Here is an 18,944-nt window from a genome sequence, read left to right on the forward strand (position 1 = left end):
CAAATGTGGACATGTACTGCCTGTCTCCTATTGACATACATGTGAAGGCAACCGGCAAATGTACACATGCACTGCCTGTCTCGTAGTAACATACATGTGAAGGCAACTGGCAAAGGTACACATGTACTGCCTGTCTCCTATTAGCATCCATGTGTAGGTAACTGACAAATGTGGACATGTACTGCCTGTCTCCTATTAACATATATGTGTAAGCAACTGGCAAATGTACACATGTACTGCTTGTCTCCTATTAACATACATGTGAAGGCAACTGACAAATGTACACATGTACTGCCTGTCTCCTGTTAACATATAAGCAACTAGTACGTGAATTCTGCCTGTTATCTGTTATATATATACGTAAGTAGCGAACAGATGTGTACTGCCTGTTATCTGACTTTTGCAAAGATAATAGGGACTATTCACCAAATGCCTATAATTTGCTGTGTAAATGTAAATAAAACATTATATTTATTCCAGTTTATTTATTTCCTTTTTAATTCATGGTCTTTGATGGATGTGTATTTATTACACATTTATCACACAGCAACCTGCGGATGGTCGTGGGTTTCCCCCGGGCTTTGCCCGGTTTCCTCCGACCATAATGCTGGCCGCCGTTGTATAAGTGAATATTCTTGAGTATGGCGTAAAACACCAGTGAAATAGAACGGTGCAATGACCTAGGTGCCTTCCACCAATGCGATTGCTTGGTGTTCAAATCCTGCTCATGCTGTAGAAAAGACGTGGAAAGATCTTCCAGGCAACCTGCATACGGACGCCGGTGGGTTTCCTCCGTGCTCTGCTACCAATCCACCAATCAAATAAATTAATTATTCAAAATCACAATTAATCTCATTCTATCAGTCCACGACCGGATTCGCGATCAGTGACCAGCCAATCAAATAGATGCTTTTTGGTTTCCTTGATGTTAAACGGTGTGTTTAACATTACTTTTACCATATAAGAACGCCAAGACTTCAGAGGGTGGTAACAATTGCATTGATCAACTTTACACTAGCAAGTGTATTTATGCCTTTCGCCAGTGAAGATTTTAGGAATCGAGGTTGAATTCGTCTAAACCGTGGGAACTAATGGCAGACGACAGCTCCTTGATCAGTGAGGTAGCATGTCTGCATCTAGCCCTATTGGGTTCGTCTGAAGTCAAGAGCTTTGTCACATATATGGACTGTTATATTTCCTGGCCTTTGCCCGTCGATGCGGTTTCCTCTAGAGGAAAACGTTCTTGAGTATGGCGTAAAATCTCCAATGAATTACTAGGGTACAACCGATTGGCCTTTAGAAAATTTATTTTAAAAGGACATAAAGTACATTTATCACAGTTGAAAACATTTTAAAAATATAGCACAATTCACAAATATACAAATTATAAAACTATACATTATATAAACTTTATTTTAAAAATATAGTACAATTTACAAATATACAAATTATAAAACTATACTTCATATTTACTGTATAAAACAACATTTTTAAAATATATTGCCACATGCTAACACATTTTGAAAAAGTGGAGATTTGCCCAAACGCATGAGGTATAAGTTATCGCTGAAGAATAAAACATTGCGCAACATTAACTATAAAAAACATAAGTAAGGAATAATATTGGCTGATCTGACAGACGCTTACAAAAAGTCGTGGTTGTAACATTGATTTGATTCTTACGTTACTATGAAATCTTAAACAGTTATTGATTAACTTATAGAATACAATGTGAAATTCACATCTCCGTTTTGTAAACGATAGGCAGACAGATACTGAGAGGCCTGCAGAACCTTGAGTTATTTCCGCTTCTAAAAAGCTTGTGAAACTACTTATCCAGCAGGACATTCGGCCTAAACCACTATGAAAATCCAGTCAAGAGTACCCTACGTGTACATCAAGAGAGACATAAGGGTATGAAATTTAAATAGTGGAGAAGTTTACATTTTGGCCAGTTTTAGATGATTGAAGTGCTCTCGCTGTCCGAAAATGCTTGAATTAACAATATCTAGAAATTTACTGATAACGCTTTTTGTGACAATATCACTTGTTAATAATCTGCAGACGTTAGACGCCTTCATCCATTATTCTGTGGACTCCTCGGCAGGGAGGGGTTGTGGCCGATATCCCTCCACCATCACCCCCTCCGGGTTGTAAGGAGTCCCCCAGTCATAATACGGGTACTGAGGGGAGTACTCTTCGTTTCCCCGGGTGTGCTCCCAATTCTCCGTTCCCCGGATGTTCACTTTACCACCCACGCACTCTGCGTAGGAAGGAGGAGCTGTAGAAACAGACATACATGATCAGATGAAACAATGAAAGCCACGGCATGTTTCAAACAGTTACGTATTCTTGTTACTTCCATTTCATGGACTATTATGGAATTCTCCACGATAACAATGTCTCTCAGGTGACAAGACGACTTTCACTTCCACTCAAATTGCAATGAACTTTTGGAGCCTATGTATAAAGAATGATACATACTTGATACAACACTTTACATGCAACGTTTGTGACAGCTGGTGCACGTATGTCGAAAAGATATGCAGAACAGATGAAAAGAAAGCAACAACACGTTTCCTACAGTAATATTTTTTTCTAAGCAAAACGTCTTACGCATGCAGTCTGGAAAGGCAATAGGTGGTGGATCGGTGTCCTGACCGCCTTGGGGCATGGGTGCGCTAGGGGCCGCCTGGGGGTTGTATTGTTGGGCTATGGACCAGTGTGGAATAGAACCAACGATGATCTCCAGCGCCACTGTCAAGTCGAATGATAGCCCTGACGGATCCACGACCAGCTGAAAATGTACAGTTCTCATTCACAGGATCACGATAGAGTACAGACGTCAATTTACCCCAGTTTTATAATAACTGTCCATGTAAATGAATAAATAGTAGCTATTTACAGGCCCCTAAGACCATGGCTTAAGCAGATATAGGTAAAGAAAAGGCATCGATGTTAATTTCAATGAGATGTCATTAGAATTACTCAAAATGATGTGTTTTCATGACATTTTACAAATTTAACTAATTTAGCTGTTGCTACATGTAGATGTGAAAAGCCTATTCGTGTTGGTATACAGTGTATACGAAAGTGCCTACCTAATCCTTGTCACGGCCAACAAGGTGATCTTCATGTTATGCGTAAAAGTATCCGATAATAAAAAATCAATATTTTGGACTCTACTGGAGTAAGTGACACACAGCTATAGTTAATCAATGTCAAGTGTAGGACTACCCTTGCTCTTACTTTCACCCACAGGTTATCTGAGAGATTAAATAATAATTCTCTCACCACTATATAATACTCGATGTCGATGATATTGCAGCCTTGAAGACGAGAAGGGGGAATTGACGGAAGTCGGATTGTCTCCCCGGACCAGGTTTCCGTGCCGCCAGGGGGAATCTCACCCTTTCGCAACCGCTGCAATTCTCTCACTACACGCCGAGTTTTCCTGCAAGCTTTGAAGAGTATTACCTGCATAAAACATAAATAGATATAATCTACCAAGTGTGGGTGATAAACAGAGGGCATGGCTCATCACAACAGACAGCAATACAGCCCCCAGGGTATCGCAGTTTTCGACGGTGAAACCTATATTATAACTTACAAATAATAGATGAAATTCGAGGCTATGTTTTATTGGCCCATTCCACTGTCCTTCCTGCTCCCGTGTAGACGTATTAAAGTATCTTTATAGCAGACTGGCTGTTCCGGGTCCACTTATCAAACACGATTCGCTATGACATGTGTATTATAGTAATGTATCGGAAAATGAAACAGAACCAGATGAATAAAATAAAATTTATGACTGTGGGCCGATCTAGATTATAGAAGTATTACAATACATGGTTCTTGAAATTACAGCCAAAGTAAATTGTCAAGGGACGATCTCTTGCCTCGTGAGCGATGTTTACGTCAAATAAGCCAAAGAAGAATAAGGTGTGTTCACATGTTTACGTACGCATCGGTAAAGTCCACCACATATTCATGTGTGAATTACCTAATGCGTTGTTTGTATGTTAAATATTAGGCCTATTGGCTCATTAGGAAATTATTTATTCAGGATAAAATCAATAATAAAAAAACATATAAAGACGCCATGATTAATCATCGTTTAAATCATGAAGAGAACATCTTTGCGGTAGTACGGGAAATATTTGATGCACTTGAGTTGACAGTTTAGACCTTTGAGACTACCCCTTCGGCATTTTCAGTAATTCTGCAATCTAGAATTGCTCATTACCTTTGTGTTTGCCGATTTGCAGAAAAAAGTACACCGTGGGTCTGTTATTTTTACGGACACGTGGGCCCAAAATTATTTCCTAATGCTAAAAATACTGTTATATCCTCGTCGTACTTGGTAATTAAGGGTAGGTGATTACATCCGATTTTTAAACTGAGAGCACTCTATTCTGGGGTACCGGTAGGCCTATCCATGCAAGGCCGAACAAAATTTTCCCAAATCTATTGTCAGGGCAAGGCCCGCCTATATCAGAAATTATAGTTTACCACAAATCCCAGTACAAATATCCAGTAGAGGATCTTGCCTGTACTAATTTGATGAAGCTATTATCCATCTTCTTATTGGCGTTGTTGCAGATTTCGGCGAAACATGGTATATGCTCTCCGGGGACATAACCCTGTCGGTTGAGTTTGAAGGAAGCGGTTATCGGCCCTGATTCACAGCACAGGCAGCACAAGGTCTTCGAATTCTCGCCATGGATTCCTAGCTATCAAATTGCAGGAAACATTATTATTTATTTATTTATTTGAGTGTTGTTTAAAGAGCCTATAACGAAGATGTTTGACAAAAAAAAATCGATCAACTCAATTCAATGGAAAATCCAATTCAACTTCTGCTGTTTAGAAAAGCCCAAATAATTTTCTTCCACAAAATATCAGCCTCGTCAAAATCTGTAATTTATTACAGATTTATTATTTATTTGTTTGGTGTTTATGCCGTGCTCAAGAATATTTCACTTGTACGACGGCGGCCAGCATTATGGTGGGTGAAAACCGGGCAGAAAATCTGTAATAAACTTAATCTTGCAGTTTAAGAAGCCAATTGCACGATAACTTTTTCTGACCTTGGAATCATTTTAATACTATAAATAATACTGATAATAGTCTGATAGCACTGGAAGGTAATGATTTGAGCTTTTCTTAATAAGTACAGAAAATTTGATATGACTGACCAATGTGAATTTTTTGGCCAAAAATCTCCGTTATAGCCAATTTAAGGCCATGCATATTAATTACTCACATATACGATGATGGTTAGTTTTACGGGAGAAGGAAACCCAAAACTACGACATAAACCATCGATCGGCTTTGACAAGTTGCTGACGAGTTTCCCCGCTTATGACGTACATATATGCACACCATAAATTGGTGAAGACAAATGGCCATCAAAGAACCTAAATCTGCGCAAACTGTCCACAGCTTAATGTCGAAGGAGCCATAAAGTAAGAGAGCAGAGATATATACAAATTGCCTGTCCAAGGAAATGTTGAATAATTTCGAATTTAAAACATGTTTTTTTTGACCCATCCAATATATATATATGTATCACATCAATATAGTTTCAGGCAGGGGGAAAAAAGATATTATCTAGTGGAATAAAAGTAATCCACAAAGAAACAGATCTGGCTATCTTGTATTGCATGTAATGCGGCAACACCTTTTTTCAAAAACAGAAAAGTGTTCTCATCCTGATCAAGATAAACATTTCCAAAATGGGGAGAGTAAAATCAGCTTGCGTATATCAGGAAAACGCCGTCCACTGTAGAAACACGTTTTCATTCCAGATATGTTAACTACCCACTAGGAGAGACTGGAAACACGTTCTTTGAGAACAGAGGATTTTCCACACAGTCTACGGTTTAATTCTCTTATGGTCAACCTACCATTGTTTGTGGTTCTCGGTTTAAGTCCAGCAGATTCACAACGGTTATGGCAACCACTGATTTATCGTCAAATTTCCATGGTTTATCGATGACAGCGGCGATGTGGTAGCGGACTTTTCCAATACCCCCTTCGAAGGAGGACGGGGCTGTTGACGGAATTTGAAACTGAAACGGATAGGTGTACCTTCCGGCCGGGTGCTCTGGATTATCTCCCCCTTGGTCTGGAGCTGATAAATTTAAGTCAGGCGCATTTTACATTATTGACGATTCCTTAGAAGATCAAATTATAAACGAAGTTTAAAAATATTCAAATTTTCCTGCCCATGTAAAAATGAGTTCAGAGAGTCATAGTGGCAATAGTTAATAAGACGTTTTCATTAGTAGTGTTTAGAAGTGAATCTAAAGAAAGTATTACGAGTGCCAAATAATTCTGATCCATTTTCGGATGCAATAAATAAATACTGAAACGGCTTTCCATACACAATGATAAATTGCTTGGCCATTTCAAGTGTCGCCTTGGGCGGAATACTCATAAATGACAAGCACATTTCGTTCACAATTTTAGCATCTGTGTGTTCTACATTACCTTTGCCGTAGAGTACAATGATCTGGTTGAGGTACACCTCGTGAGACCGGTAATGACGAGTATGACTGCGCCTGTTCTTTCCACTTCCTGTTGTGTGTCTTTCTGACCAATGAACATCCGCCCTTCCTGACATGTGAACTCGAAGCCCTTGGAACAAAGTACTTTATTGCCATTACATGTACTTAAATATTTAGTGATTTAGGAAGAGAAATGGATCGTTTTAACACAGAAGATTGGATCATAGACAGTCATGCCATACTCTGACACACTCCTGCCTAACTCTGAAAGATCATCACTGTCCAAGGGGAGGAACTGCAACTGTCGTAAGTTGTCTAATCAATGACCAGTGAGGTCAAAGGCTCAAATCCAGTTCTCGCTGGTTTGACTGCTTTAATGGAGGTTCACACTTATATGTATGATCGATACTAAGTGAAGAAGTTACCCTTTTGCCTGAGGGTTGAACGACTTCCATTTGCATAGGCAAGACGCATTTTCATTGTCTAAATTCCGAGGAATTTACTGAAGATACGTTTGATGCATTGGATGGGGTGGAAAGTCAGAATCATTTATGTATGGTTCCCGGCTCGGGGCATACCAAGCACAGCACTGATTGGTTAGTGCAAGGACTGGATGGTCCGGTGTCAGTATTATGTGACTGGATGAGTTGCCATGTCTGGTGTCTTCGGGCATGTCATTTCAGTGGCGGAATGGAACGCCACGAGAAGACACAGAGTATACACACACACCCCGAATGACTCCTTGTCATATGACTTGAAAATTCGACGTTGAATCTAAGCATACATACATACATACATACAAACATACATAGACACATACATAACGCAAGATCCAAGATTACTGCTGGATCAACAAGGGCACTAAGCCAGAGCTGATTTATGGGGAGCATCTCTATTGCTGTGCAGTCTTGTGATATAACTGGGGGCCGGGATGGTGGCGAGGTCGGTGCGCGTACTGAGCCATTAAATTTACTTCAGTTTTTCAAAAACATTATCACACTTTTTTCATGAAATTTAGTTTTTGAAGACTACAGATAATTACGGTACTTAAATTATTATCCGAGGAAATAACACTGCTTTTCATATACCACATACTGGGGGGCCTCATTGGCCGAGGTGGTTAGTACGTCAGCGCAATGACCCTGGAGCCTCTCACCAATGCGGTCGCCATGAGTTCAAGGCCAGCTCTTCTGCAGCCGTATGTGGGAAGATCTTACAGCAACCTGCGGATGTCGTGAGTTTCCCCAGAGATCTGCCCGGTTTCCTCCCACCATAACCCTGGCCGCCATCGTATAAGTGAAATACGGTCATGGATAGTTAATACTGGGCATTTGTCGAACTACTGTAAGTCATTAAAAGCAGTAGTCTACGGAGATGCCCACTTTTATTGAGATGTTTTAATTCTCTTTTGATTCGACGAGATTCCTCCGTAGCGTTAACCCTTTCTTGGTGCAAATCATGGAAGTATAAGTTCTACCAACATAGTGCAACAAATGTACGCCGACCGTTGCATACAAATGAGTATACTTAACTACGTTTTAAGCAGGCGCCCTGAAGAGTCTGACACAAGCAGTTTTATAAAAATTATATATAGGAATTTGAATATTCATAGTTTGCAGTCGTTGTATCTGATCTACGAATATCCGTGGTGTTAATTCATCCTTGAATTAACTGTATGTGTATTTACTTTGTGTAATTAACTAAGCCACGTTTTCAACAGGTGTTATGGGAAATACAAGAGTTGGACTATTTTTAGAAATGGTAGGCTCCAGGTGTGAATACCAATACAGGTGAAGTGTGGTTATACAGAGTACGCATGAGTTATGTAAGACCAAGTACATGTGTACTACATACTGTTACTGTCTTCTCAAGCATGACCTGCGGAAAATGCACATGAACACTAGAACAAGAATTGAAAATCAAAATTTTCTGTTACAAGGAAACAAAATGAGTAAGGTCCATGGAATGCAATATGTCCACAATGTCCATAAGGAAACTAAAACGTTGAAAACGAAATTAACTATAAACATCTACGCTGGTACAAGATATATGTCACCGTCGACCCATGATACAAGATTGCAGTATACAGGGTAATGTAACCTTCTGTAATATGTAAAAAAAAAACAATGTTAGCAATACTTCGCTAAATGTCTAAATACCCATATCTAGTCATGAGAAACTGCAAATACAGTTGGCTATTACTGCAATTTAGGAGACCTACTTTTCTTATTCTATGGAAGGGAATACTCAACGGAAGGCAATACTCAAACACTTGTTATGTCCAGTGAACGAGTACGTACATAACTCTGTTACGTTACGGTAATGTCATTATGTTTTTTTCCAAGTTTCTGGACGAAACTTAAATGGACATAAGGGAAGTGTAACCAGGGTGGAATTAATTCCAACATTGTATTTACTATGCCCCCTGAAATAATCTGGTAATGGTGTGTTACCCCACTGATAGGCAGGCCATGCACCTGATTTGGCTTGGACTAGTAGGCCTATTAATCTCACAGCTTGGGACGGCAGACGTTTTGATAACTAATCCCGTAACTTCCTGTCACCTACCTGTCTAGCAAGTCAGAGTTTCAGGTACTTGTCAGGTGAGTGAGAAAAGAGGTTCCCATTAGATGTTTGATTTAGCATGAAACTGGGTACCTTAACTTGGTAAGGCAGATAGGAACTTACTGTCACATTAGTAGGTTACAGTACTCCTACACTGCAAATCCAAGGTGTGTTATGGTTGGCATTAGGGGGCCTATCTCATGTCATTTAATCGGTTGTACTGAATGATCTTACTTTAATAAATTGTACACAGTTGTTGTTGCGTTACAAACACAGTCAGCTGGATTTATTTTGTGGTTATCGAGCCACATCCCCGCTAGCTCCCCCACATATTATGGATAGCGGCTCGGTGATAACATCATAAATGCTAGATACTGTACTAATGGTGAACTACCTTAGGCCTACCTCTCATTCTCATGCTCTCCTCTAAATCCACAACCACGTGACCCTGCACCACTTGACCGCTGAAGAAAACGGAGCTTTGAGACGACGTAACAACCACTGATAACTCTCGTAGCTTAGGCATGACTGCAGTCGGTGGCTCTCTTACAATAACACGGTAGGTTGTACCGCTATATGCCTGCTTCGTAGAGTTCTGTGTACGCAGATATTTTGGTACACACCAGACTTCGTTTATGCCGTTATATCGGTGTGTGAAGATTCCGTTAAATGCGAAACTTGTACCGGTTCTTTGTGGGACTTGAAGAGTCAGTCCTATGTATGTAGAGATGCTTTTAGACACGTTTTTAACTGGACTTGGACAGTTCTCCGTGCGTAGAGATTCCGATGGATGGCGTGGTTTAGGAGACTTCCACGGTGCCCTGTCGCGGCTGTCATGAAGTTTAATGTCGTTGTCAATATACAAAAGTGCATTGCGAAAGGTACGTCTTGCGACAGCCAGATCTTGTGTAGTTGACAGGTCCCTGAAGCTTGCTGGGACACGTCGCACTTAGTGCATGACCTGGCCCAAAGTCATTCTACACTCCACAGGTAAATATATTAACAACTGCGAGCATGGGCCACATGGGGTGAACAGCGTACGTCCTCGATCGATAGAGCACAGAATTACCCGACCAATTTACTAGAGTCAAAAGGCATGTGCGAGACTCTCTCCTTGTGAGGGAATAAATGCCTGGGGTAGTTGCCAGATGATTAGTGAGACTACATGTATGTGCGTTCGTTTGCCAGTTGATTAGTGTGACTACATGTATGTGCGTTAGTTTGCCAGTTGATTAGTGAGACTACATGTAGGCCTGTGTGCGTTAGTTTGCCAGTTGATTAGTGAGACTACATGTATGTGCGTTAGTTTGCCAGTTGATTAGTGAGACCTACATGTATGTGCGTTCGTTTGCCAGTTGATTAGTGTGACTACATGTATGTGCGTTAGTTTGCCAGTTGATTAGTGAGACTACATGTATGTGCGTTAGTTTGCCAGTTGATTAGTGAGACTACATGTATGTGCGTTAGTTTGCCAGTTGATTAGTGAGACTGCATGTATGTGCGTTAGTTTGCCAGTTGATTAGTGAGACTGCATGTATGTGCGTTAGTTTGCCAGTTGATTAGTGAGACTACATGTATGTGCGTTAGTTTGCCAGTTGATTAGTGAGACTACATACATGTTCGTTAGTTTGCCCCTTCCCATCATCCCTCCCATGATGCTCCTACCTGTCTCCACCATCCGAAGTTTTGATCTATGTATTTATAACAAAATGGTATTATAACAAAGGGCACTTTATCGTTGAGCTGCAGATTTTACAAAGATTTATATTTACAAAAACAAGGAAACAAAATTTTAAATCTGTACTTTGTACAGCATATGTTTCATTGGTAAGGAACAGTTATCAAACCCTTTTTAATTTTGTTCACAAACCTAGTGTTTGTTGAAGACTGTCCGTTGACAAATACTCTGACGATGTATACGCATTTTTGGGGGTGGTGGGGAGGATCTTTTTCTTGGGTCCTTTGTAATACTCATTGTATTAATATTTCATATATGATCATATAGATATTATGTTCCGTTTAGCCAGAGAGATGCCTTACCGTAACGACATTGTTATGCCGCCATGTGGCTCAAACATCATATCAAATACATGCAATTCAATTTTATTTGTTCACAATATTGTTTCGAGGTAATCCTAAGATTTTAAAGAACCGTATTTTTTTTTTACGGTTTTTCAGATACCGGATGTCTATATTCTGGTTCTCATTGCCTGTAAGACTATTTGTAACACTACAACATGAACGTATTAATCTTATCAATGCAGATATAATCTTTTAGGCACTGGTAAGAGGACTAAACGTGTGTATTGTGTTGGTAACGATGGTGTTTTATATGCAAACGTACATACATTGTATTTATAAGTAAATACCAAAGCAAATATTTTTATGTCAAAACACATGTTATGCACATTAATTTTCTCCAGAAATGTATATCTATATGTGTATTTATTTATTGATTCGATTGGTTCTACGCCCTACTCAAAAATATCTCACTTATACGACGACGGGGGAAACTCGGAAGACCTCACGTACGGCCGGCTGTACTTGTACTCTTTGCGACCGCATTGATGAGAGGCTCCTGGGTCATTGCGCCGCATTCACCGGCTAACCTCTTGGCCACGGAGGCCCGCTGTATGTGTAGGCCTGCCCTCAACGTTTGTATAGGAGAGCCATCACCGTTAAGTCCATAGCGTTGCCATACAACGACTGTTGTCTATATCTGTTTATTTGCTGTAGACAAGTGATATAAGAAGTAGGCCACTGAACACTTCAGTCGAAACACACACGCACATGCATCATGCAGACGTTGCCGCGTGTTCGTTGTGCGCAACGCTTGAAGGTAAAGTAGAAAATTGTCTAGTCGGCTGTTAAGATAAGGACCATACAAGTACAACCAAAAATGACAAACCAGCAATATTAGTAAGACTATAAAATAAAAATCCGTAACGTATGCAGTTGTCAACATCTCAAGTGACTGATTTCATTTCAACCACAAATCTGAGCTTATTAATTATTAACGTATAAACTGTACTCCAACAACTCAACCTTAGCTAATCTATTTGGACTACACTGGGTATAATATCTAATTTGTTTCAATTAGAGTCCGGTATATTTGAAATATGATTTAATAAAATCAGCTGATTTACTTCGCATTGAAGTTGAACCGGACACCTTTCTAGTAAATCATAATTTCGCGTTTATCTGGTTATTTGTTTTTCTGTATTTGTGTGTCCATATTTGTATTTCTATGTTTTATAAGGAGACACTGGCTTTGACAGCCATGCGTTCGTCAGCGGCAACTCCTTCCTCCGCCAGTATGGCGCCCAAATCTATACGTCACAAGTGCGGAAGTGCGTCAGTGCCCAAAGGCCGCTGGTTTATCGTTGTTAGTCTGGTCTTCTTCACCTATAAAACTGACGGCCATCGTACAAATGAAAAATTCTGGATCGTGGTGTTATATAAGAATTATATAAGTAAATATCGATAGATAATAGATATTTTAGTTTTTACTAACACATAGGGCATATTAAGCGTTCTGCAGACTAAGTCTGAAATGAATAAGTCTGAATTCCAGACGTAAGAAAAGTTGAATAATATTCTGACACCTGAATATGATAATGATGCTGCATTTATTAATATACCGTGGATTCTCATATGCCACATGTGATGAATATTTTTGGGATGAACAAAATATTTATCAGTAAATTTATATCTCCATATTTATTGTTAATGCATTTCAGTAGTTTTCACATGCAATTATACACGCAGACACTGGAGCGTGATATGCCCTCGTTCACCCAGCACGTTCTCCTTCCATCACCATAGCGACCGATGTGAATGTGTTCCCCTGATGTACACGTCATCGATCCGTGCCAAATCACCTGGAAGTCGGTGTCTAAGATGCCACTGGACCTGAGGCGGTCAAAGATTGCCTTGCCGGAGTCCCAACCGTCAAGCCAAAAGTCGGCAGCACGTCCAACGTCGTGCTGAATGGAAACAAAGTAGCAGATCAATAGACAAAAAACAAACAATTGCTTATAAATCAGTAAACAATAAACAAAAACAAACAATTGCTTATAAACCAGTAAACAATAGACAATAACAAACAATTGCTTATAAATCAGTAAACAAGAGGCAATAACAAACAATTGCTTATAAATCAGTAAACAATAGATACTAACAAACAATTGCTTATAAATCAGTAAACAAGAGGCAATAACAAACAATTGCTTATAAATCAGTAAACAAGAGGCAATAACAAACAATTGCTTATAAATCAGTAAACAATAGACAATAACAAACAACTGCTTATAAATCAGTAAACAATAGACAATAACAAACAATTGCTTATAAATCAGTAAACAATAGACAATAACAAACAATTGCTTCTAAATATGAATGCATTTGCAGATTAATTCAAAGAACTAAGACCACTAGAGAGTCGGATGTTTTGAAAACGTTTTGTATATTCGCTTATAAAAAAAATCAACCTGCGGATGGTCGTAGGTATGCCCCAGGCTCTGCCCGGTTTCCTCCCACCATAATGCTGGCCGCCGTCGTATAAGTGAAATATTCTTGAGTACGACGTAAAACACCAATCAAATAAATAAATAAATATAAAAAAATTTAGTGAAAAATCTGATATTTATTGAACTTTTGCGCTTCCTTTGCCTTTAAATCAAATAGTCCTAACTAAGTTAATCAACTCACATGAGAATGTCCGTTTCCGTTTCTGTCCCCGCTGGTGACCCAAAGCCTTGTGCCGAAATAATCAGCGATTTCGTGTAGCTTTTGTTTTACAATAGCGTCAGAGACATGCTTTCCCCGGAAGTCAACTGTGCCAAGTCCACTGCCAATTGCTGGAGACATATTGAAATGACGATTAACATAAAAAAATCTTCGAGGTCTTTCTTTACCTTAAAATGTTCATTTATTCACCAGGTAATGTTTCATACATGTAGATGTTTGAAAGTACCGGTATGAATATCGAAGTACATGCAAGGGTAAAAAAGAATTGAACGCAAGAAATACCGGGGGGAAAAAAGCCGCCTTACTCTGTAGGTCACGTCGGTTATTGTAATTCAATATTCAACACTCTTGGGCTAGAAATGAGCTAATGGGAAACTTCCAGCAACTACTGCTAGTCTATAAGTATTTAAAAGCTGCTTTCGTTGCTAAACATGGTCGCGGCGTGTCTATCCTTACATGTTTTGTTTGTTTATTTTATTAGTGTTTTATGCCGCACTTAGGAACATTTCAATTATACAAAGGCCACCAGCATTATTTAGGAAACCCACAACCACCCGCACGTGGCTGGAGACCTTCCCACAAACCACTGGAGAGGATGTCCATCTCTTCCTGTGTGGAATAGACGCAGATAATGTGCCATTGCCCGATGCAGTGCTATGGAGGACGAAGGACGACGATCACTGGGCAGCACAAACACAATGTAGTCTCCCCAAGATATCTTTGATGAATTGCCGATCATGAAAGAGATATATATAAATCTGGTGATCCTTCCTTTTAACCAGGTGAGATGAGGTAAAACTTTCTTTCTGGTAAAGTAAATCAGACATATAAAACATGTGAAAACACCAGCCGCAGTGACTTGTCACGCCATAGATTGGAACGCATATACGTAATTTTACGTTTATAGATACTTACTCTCTTAATTTCGTTGCTGACCTCTTGTCTTTTAGTAATATTGCGTGGGGCACACGTCGAAACGTTCATAAGTAACTTACCAGTGGTTTAACAAATGTACTCCAATTTTTTCCATCCATAAAATCTACAGGCCATCGTACAGGTGAGAAATCCATGCCCATGTCGTCACCATGAATCATTAACCAACAATGTCATCGAAATGAACCATGAACCAGTAATTTCATCACAATGAATCATGCACCAATGATGTTATCGCAATGAGTCACTAATCAGCAATGCCGACCCCTGTAAACGACGCTTGCACATTTAGATAACTAAATATTGACATGAAATGTGATATGTATCACCTCGAAATGGACAATATTCCTACCTTATTACGTCGACTGGTAAAGAAAAACGCTGATTAAATCTACAGTTTCCTCATACATTTCAGTAAGTCAAATATATTGTTACCATTAAATAATAAACAAATAACTACGTACAACAATGGTGCGCAGTCTGAGAAGCGAAGGCCTTCCCATCAATCCATCTTTTCTGCAGAACAATCGAGACGATACGGTTTTCATAAACATACAGGACAAAGCATACATACAGATCTATTAACTATGGCATATTATAAGAACATAAATAAAACACTGATTGTCGAATGAACGGCTGTTTTACACAAAACCCTTAAGCTTTTGGGAAACAATCGACGTTTATTTTAAAGTCTTGGATACCCTGTATACCCAGTTATGATATCGCCTAAAACATAATTAAGTTCTAATTGATCGATTGCATGAACGATACAACTACTGCCCGATCGATAAATTGACAAATGATTTACATACCTAGTGTGGCAAAAAATGAAAAACACATCATAAACAATTTAGTATGGTGCGCCCATAGTCGCGGTGAAGACGTGAAGAATTCATCCATAGATTAATAAGCCCTTCCTACTAAGTGAACCAGTAATGTCATCGCAATGAATCATGAACCAGTAATGTCGTCACAATGAATCGTGGACCAGTAATATCCTCGCAATGAATTATGAACTGGCAATGCTATCGCGGTGGATCATGAACCAGTATTGCCATCGCAATGAATCATGAACTAGTAATGCCATCGAAATGAATCAGGAACTTGTAATGCTATGGCAATGAATCATGAACCTGCAATGCCATGGCAATGCACCATTAACTACTTATGTAATCGCAATGTATCATGAGCTAGTAATGCCATCGCAATGAATCATGAACCAGTAATGTCGTCACAATTAATCATGAACCAATAATGTCATAGCAATGAGTCATGAATCAGCAATGTCGTCACGTGAACTAGTGATGCCATCCCAATGAATCACGAACTATTAATGCGATAACAATGAATCACGAACTTATAATGTCATTTCAATAGATAGTGAACTTGCAATGCCGTCACAATTAATCATGAACCAACAATGTCAAGGCATTGGATGGAGAACTAGGAATGCCATCACAATGAATCATGAGCCAGCAATACCGTCACAATGAATGCTGCTTGTAAAACTTTCTTCCGCAGATTTTCTTTACCTTTCCTTGATAAGACACGGCAAAATACTGAGATTCTCCGCATGTCAGTCGTAGTCCCCAGTACTTCATGCACGTCCCAGATTTCACTGTGCTTACAGACTTACCACAAGCTATGCAGAATCAAAAAGAACATTAAACATCGGCATTAACTCATTGTCTTTTCCCTGTTAGATGTTTTTTGTGCTTTTAACAGAACCTATATATCACTATATCCATTGAAGTATCATTTCAATAATAAAATTAGATTTTACAGTTCTCAAAACATGTCAAACATGCCACAAATTCTCCTCGAGATAGACAGCACATGACGTGTTTTTTTGCGAGTATATTTTCTAGGAGAACAACAAACACAGTTTAATGATTTAAGACTTATTGTGTAGTAATACAACTGCATTGCCATCACACCAGAACATATTTTTTCGTGAATATCATGAAACATTTTGGACGTTTGACTTTTTGATTTTTACAATTTTCAAACGGCTAGATTGACTTTCAAATCTCGGATGACTTGTGCATTCAATGTATACCAAACATTAGGATGGACTCCGGTTGGAGACGGTGTAGACTTTTTCTAGCACTTAGCTGACATACAGGTAAGTTTGTATCGCGTGGCTCGATAGGTTAGAATATCGAAGGTATTGAGTTGCGTAAAGCCAGGAGCAAAGGGGTAAAACATCCTACATAGATATGCTGTCGTGGAGAATATCCAGTGTGACGAGTCGCGTAAAACCATGAGTAAAGGGGTAAAACATCCTGCATGGATATGTTGTCGAGGAGAATACCCGGTGCGACGAGTAGCGTAAAACCATGAACAAAGGGGTAAAACATCCTACATGGATATGCTCTCGTGGAGAATATCCGGTGCGATGAGTCGTGTAAAACCATGAGCAAAGGGGTAAAATCGAGCATATTGTTGTCTATTGTGGACAGCTTACCATTGTCATATACCGCCGCACCAGTTGTAGCGCAGAAACAGGCTCCTGCATCCGGATTGGCTCCCAGTATATTATGCGTGTCTGACAAAACAGGCAGTGCGATGTTAGCCAAGATGTTTATAAAGACAACAAACAAATAACACACAAAAACATTGTCTTTTTTTTTAAAAATATGTGGTAATCTCTTGTCATATCCTGTTCAAGTTAGCATTGCATGTGGATTCAGTGCTTTTGTTTCCTTTCATCTTTTAAAACTACTGATTACATGAATTCGTCCTAATTTCTTTATATATTTTCTTAGTTCCTTGGCGGTTTGGGGTGAACGTTGTTGTAGAAATTGGTTTGGCGCATATCGACCCGCAACGCCCAGTTTGGTTCACGGCTGGCATAGGAATGTCTGTTTTGACACCTATAGACCTAGAAATAGTGAACGACTATGACAAATAGACTTACTGCACTTGGACGCGCCGCTTAGTTCTAAATCATGCGCTTCCAGCCATCTCTCCTGTAAGCGGTAACACCATAAAAAATATACAACTTACATGTAATAAATTATCTACATATAGTTATCTCTGTGTGTATTGAAACATCAGAGGTATAAGAGCATATCCTAGCTGCGGTCGGTACAGTCCTGTCTTTGGTATCCCGTGTTAAATCTAGTGGTGGCAGGTGATCTTCATCGCCAGTCAAAAACTTATTTTATAATAGATATGGTATAAACTAACACATGCAATCATAATCTAGTGGTTACAGGTCACTATCAATGCAAATCAAAACATTACCACTTGGATAATCCGGTTGCTTATTATGCAGACAAATCTGCGTCTCTTTCTGGACATGTGAGTGCATGTGAGATAACTTCCGGTCATACATGTACACGGTACATTAGGTAAAAGTAAAATTACTCTGTCATTTTCAACTTAATGCCCCGTGCCTGTCATCAAGCTGATATGCATAGGCGTCCAATGAAAGGTGCTATAATTCAGCTCACTTCCGGATCTTACCTTGCCAACGATGTCACACCGGAAGTACTGTTTGTCGCCGCATGTCAAGCGCAGCCCATAATACTTCAAGCACTGACCTTTAACGGCCTTGTCAACGGCATTTCCACATCCTGTAAATACAGACGAAATGCAATGAAACATTGAAAGCCATCGATTTATATATTACACTACTGTATTTACGCCACAACTGTGATTTTATCGTCTTTTCCACTAGCCCTAATTGACAATTGTTCTCTCATACAAAAGGTAACACCGCACAATTTGCAATCATCTACTTTTAGAATATTTCAGTGCAAACGTTATCTCGTGTATCGCTTAAATCGCTTTGTTTTTGGACGTCCAGATCGTTTCCTGTACCAGGTAAGGCCATGGTGTTTGTATAGACAAGACGTGGATAGTAGGCAGCCCCTCAGCCAACATGTATCGTCACAGTGTGTATTCCATGTGCTGAATCGAAGTATCTTCATCACCACTTACCTATTTTAAGTATTTTTATCACCACTTGGCTATTTTTCTACTCTATAATAATTATACCTGTATATGTGGACATAATATCTATGTTGTGCCACGACGTTCATGTTTGTCAAACAAAAGAAATTTAGTCTACCAAATGTACGATATATGTATTAACGTAGATATTATGTGGCGAGTTTTAATTCCAGATAACATAGCTTTCAGCTACATTATTTACTTATAAAAAAAAATCAACCTGCG

General features: G+C 39.3%; 2 protein-coding genes across 2 annotated transcripts; both read right to left on the reverse strand.

Moving 5' to 3' along the window:
- Positions 1–1,508: 1,508 nt before the first annotated feature.
- On the reverse strand, positions 1,509–9,853 carry LOC135473358 (arrestin domain-containing protein 3-like). The gene is made up of 7 exons (XM_064753209.1): positions 9,483–9,853; positions 6,496–6,642; positions 5,910–6,136; positions 4,551–4,733; positions 3,295–3,477; positions 2,617–2,797; positions 1,509–2,281 (listed from the first exon to the last, which is right to left on the reverse strand). The coding sequence occupies exons 1-7, from the start codon at positions 9,601–9,603 to the stop codon at positions 2,085–2,087; spliced, it is 1,239 nt and encodes a 412-aa protein (XP_064609279.1). The 5' UTR covers positions 9,604–9,853; the 3' UTR covers positions 1,509–2,084.
- A 2,909-nt stretch (positions 9,854–12,762) lies between these two features.
- Positions 12,763–18,600, reverse strand: LOC135473359 (uncharacterized). The gene is made up of 8 exons (XM_064753210.1): positions 18,588–18,600; positions 18,231–18,340; positions 17,680–17,731; positions 17,227–17,421; positions 16,292–16,401; positions 15,224–15,275; positions 13,788–13,936; positions 12,763–13,063 (listed from the first exon to the last, which is right to left on the reverse strand). Exons 1-8 carry the CDS (start codon positions 18,598–18,600, stop codon positions 12,824–12,826), a joined length of 921 nt encoding a protein of 306 aa, XP_064609280.1. The 3' UTR covers positions 12,763–12,823.
- Between the last annotated feature and the right edge of the window lie 344 nt (positions 18,601–18,944).

This window comes from Liolophura sinensis, chromosome 8 (genome assembly GCF_032854445.1).
Source record: "Liolophura sinensis isolate JHLJ2023 chromosome 8, CUHK_Ljap_v2, whole genome shotgun sequence".
Lineage (NCBI taxonomy): Eukaryota > Metazoa > Mollusca > Polyplacophora > Chitonida > Chitonidae > Liolophura > Liolophura sinensis.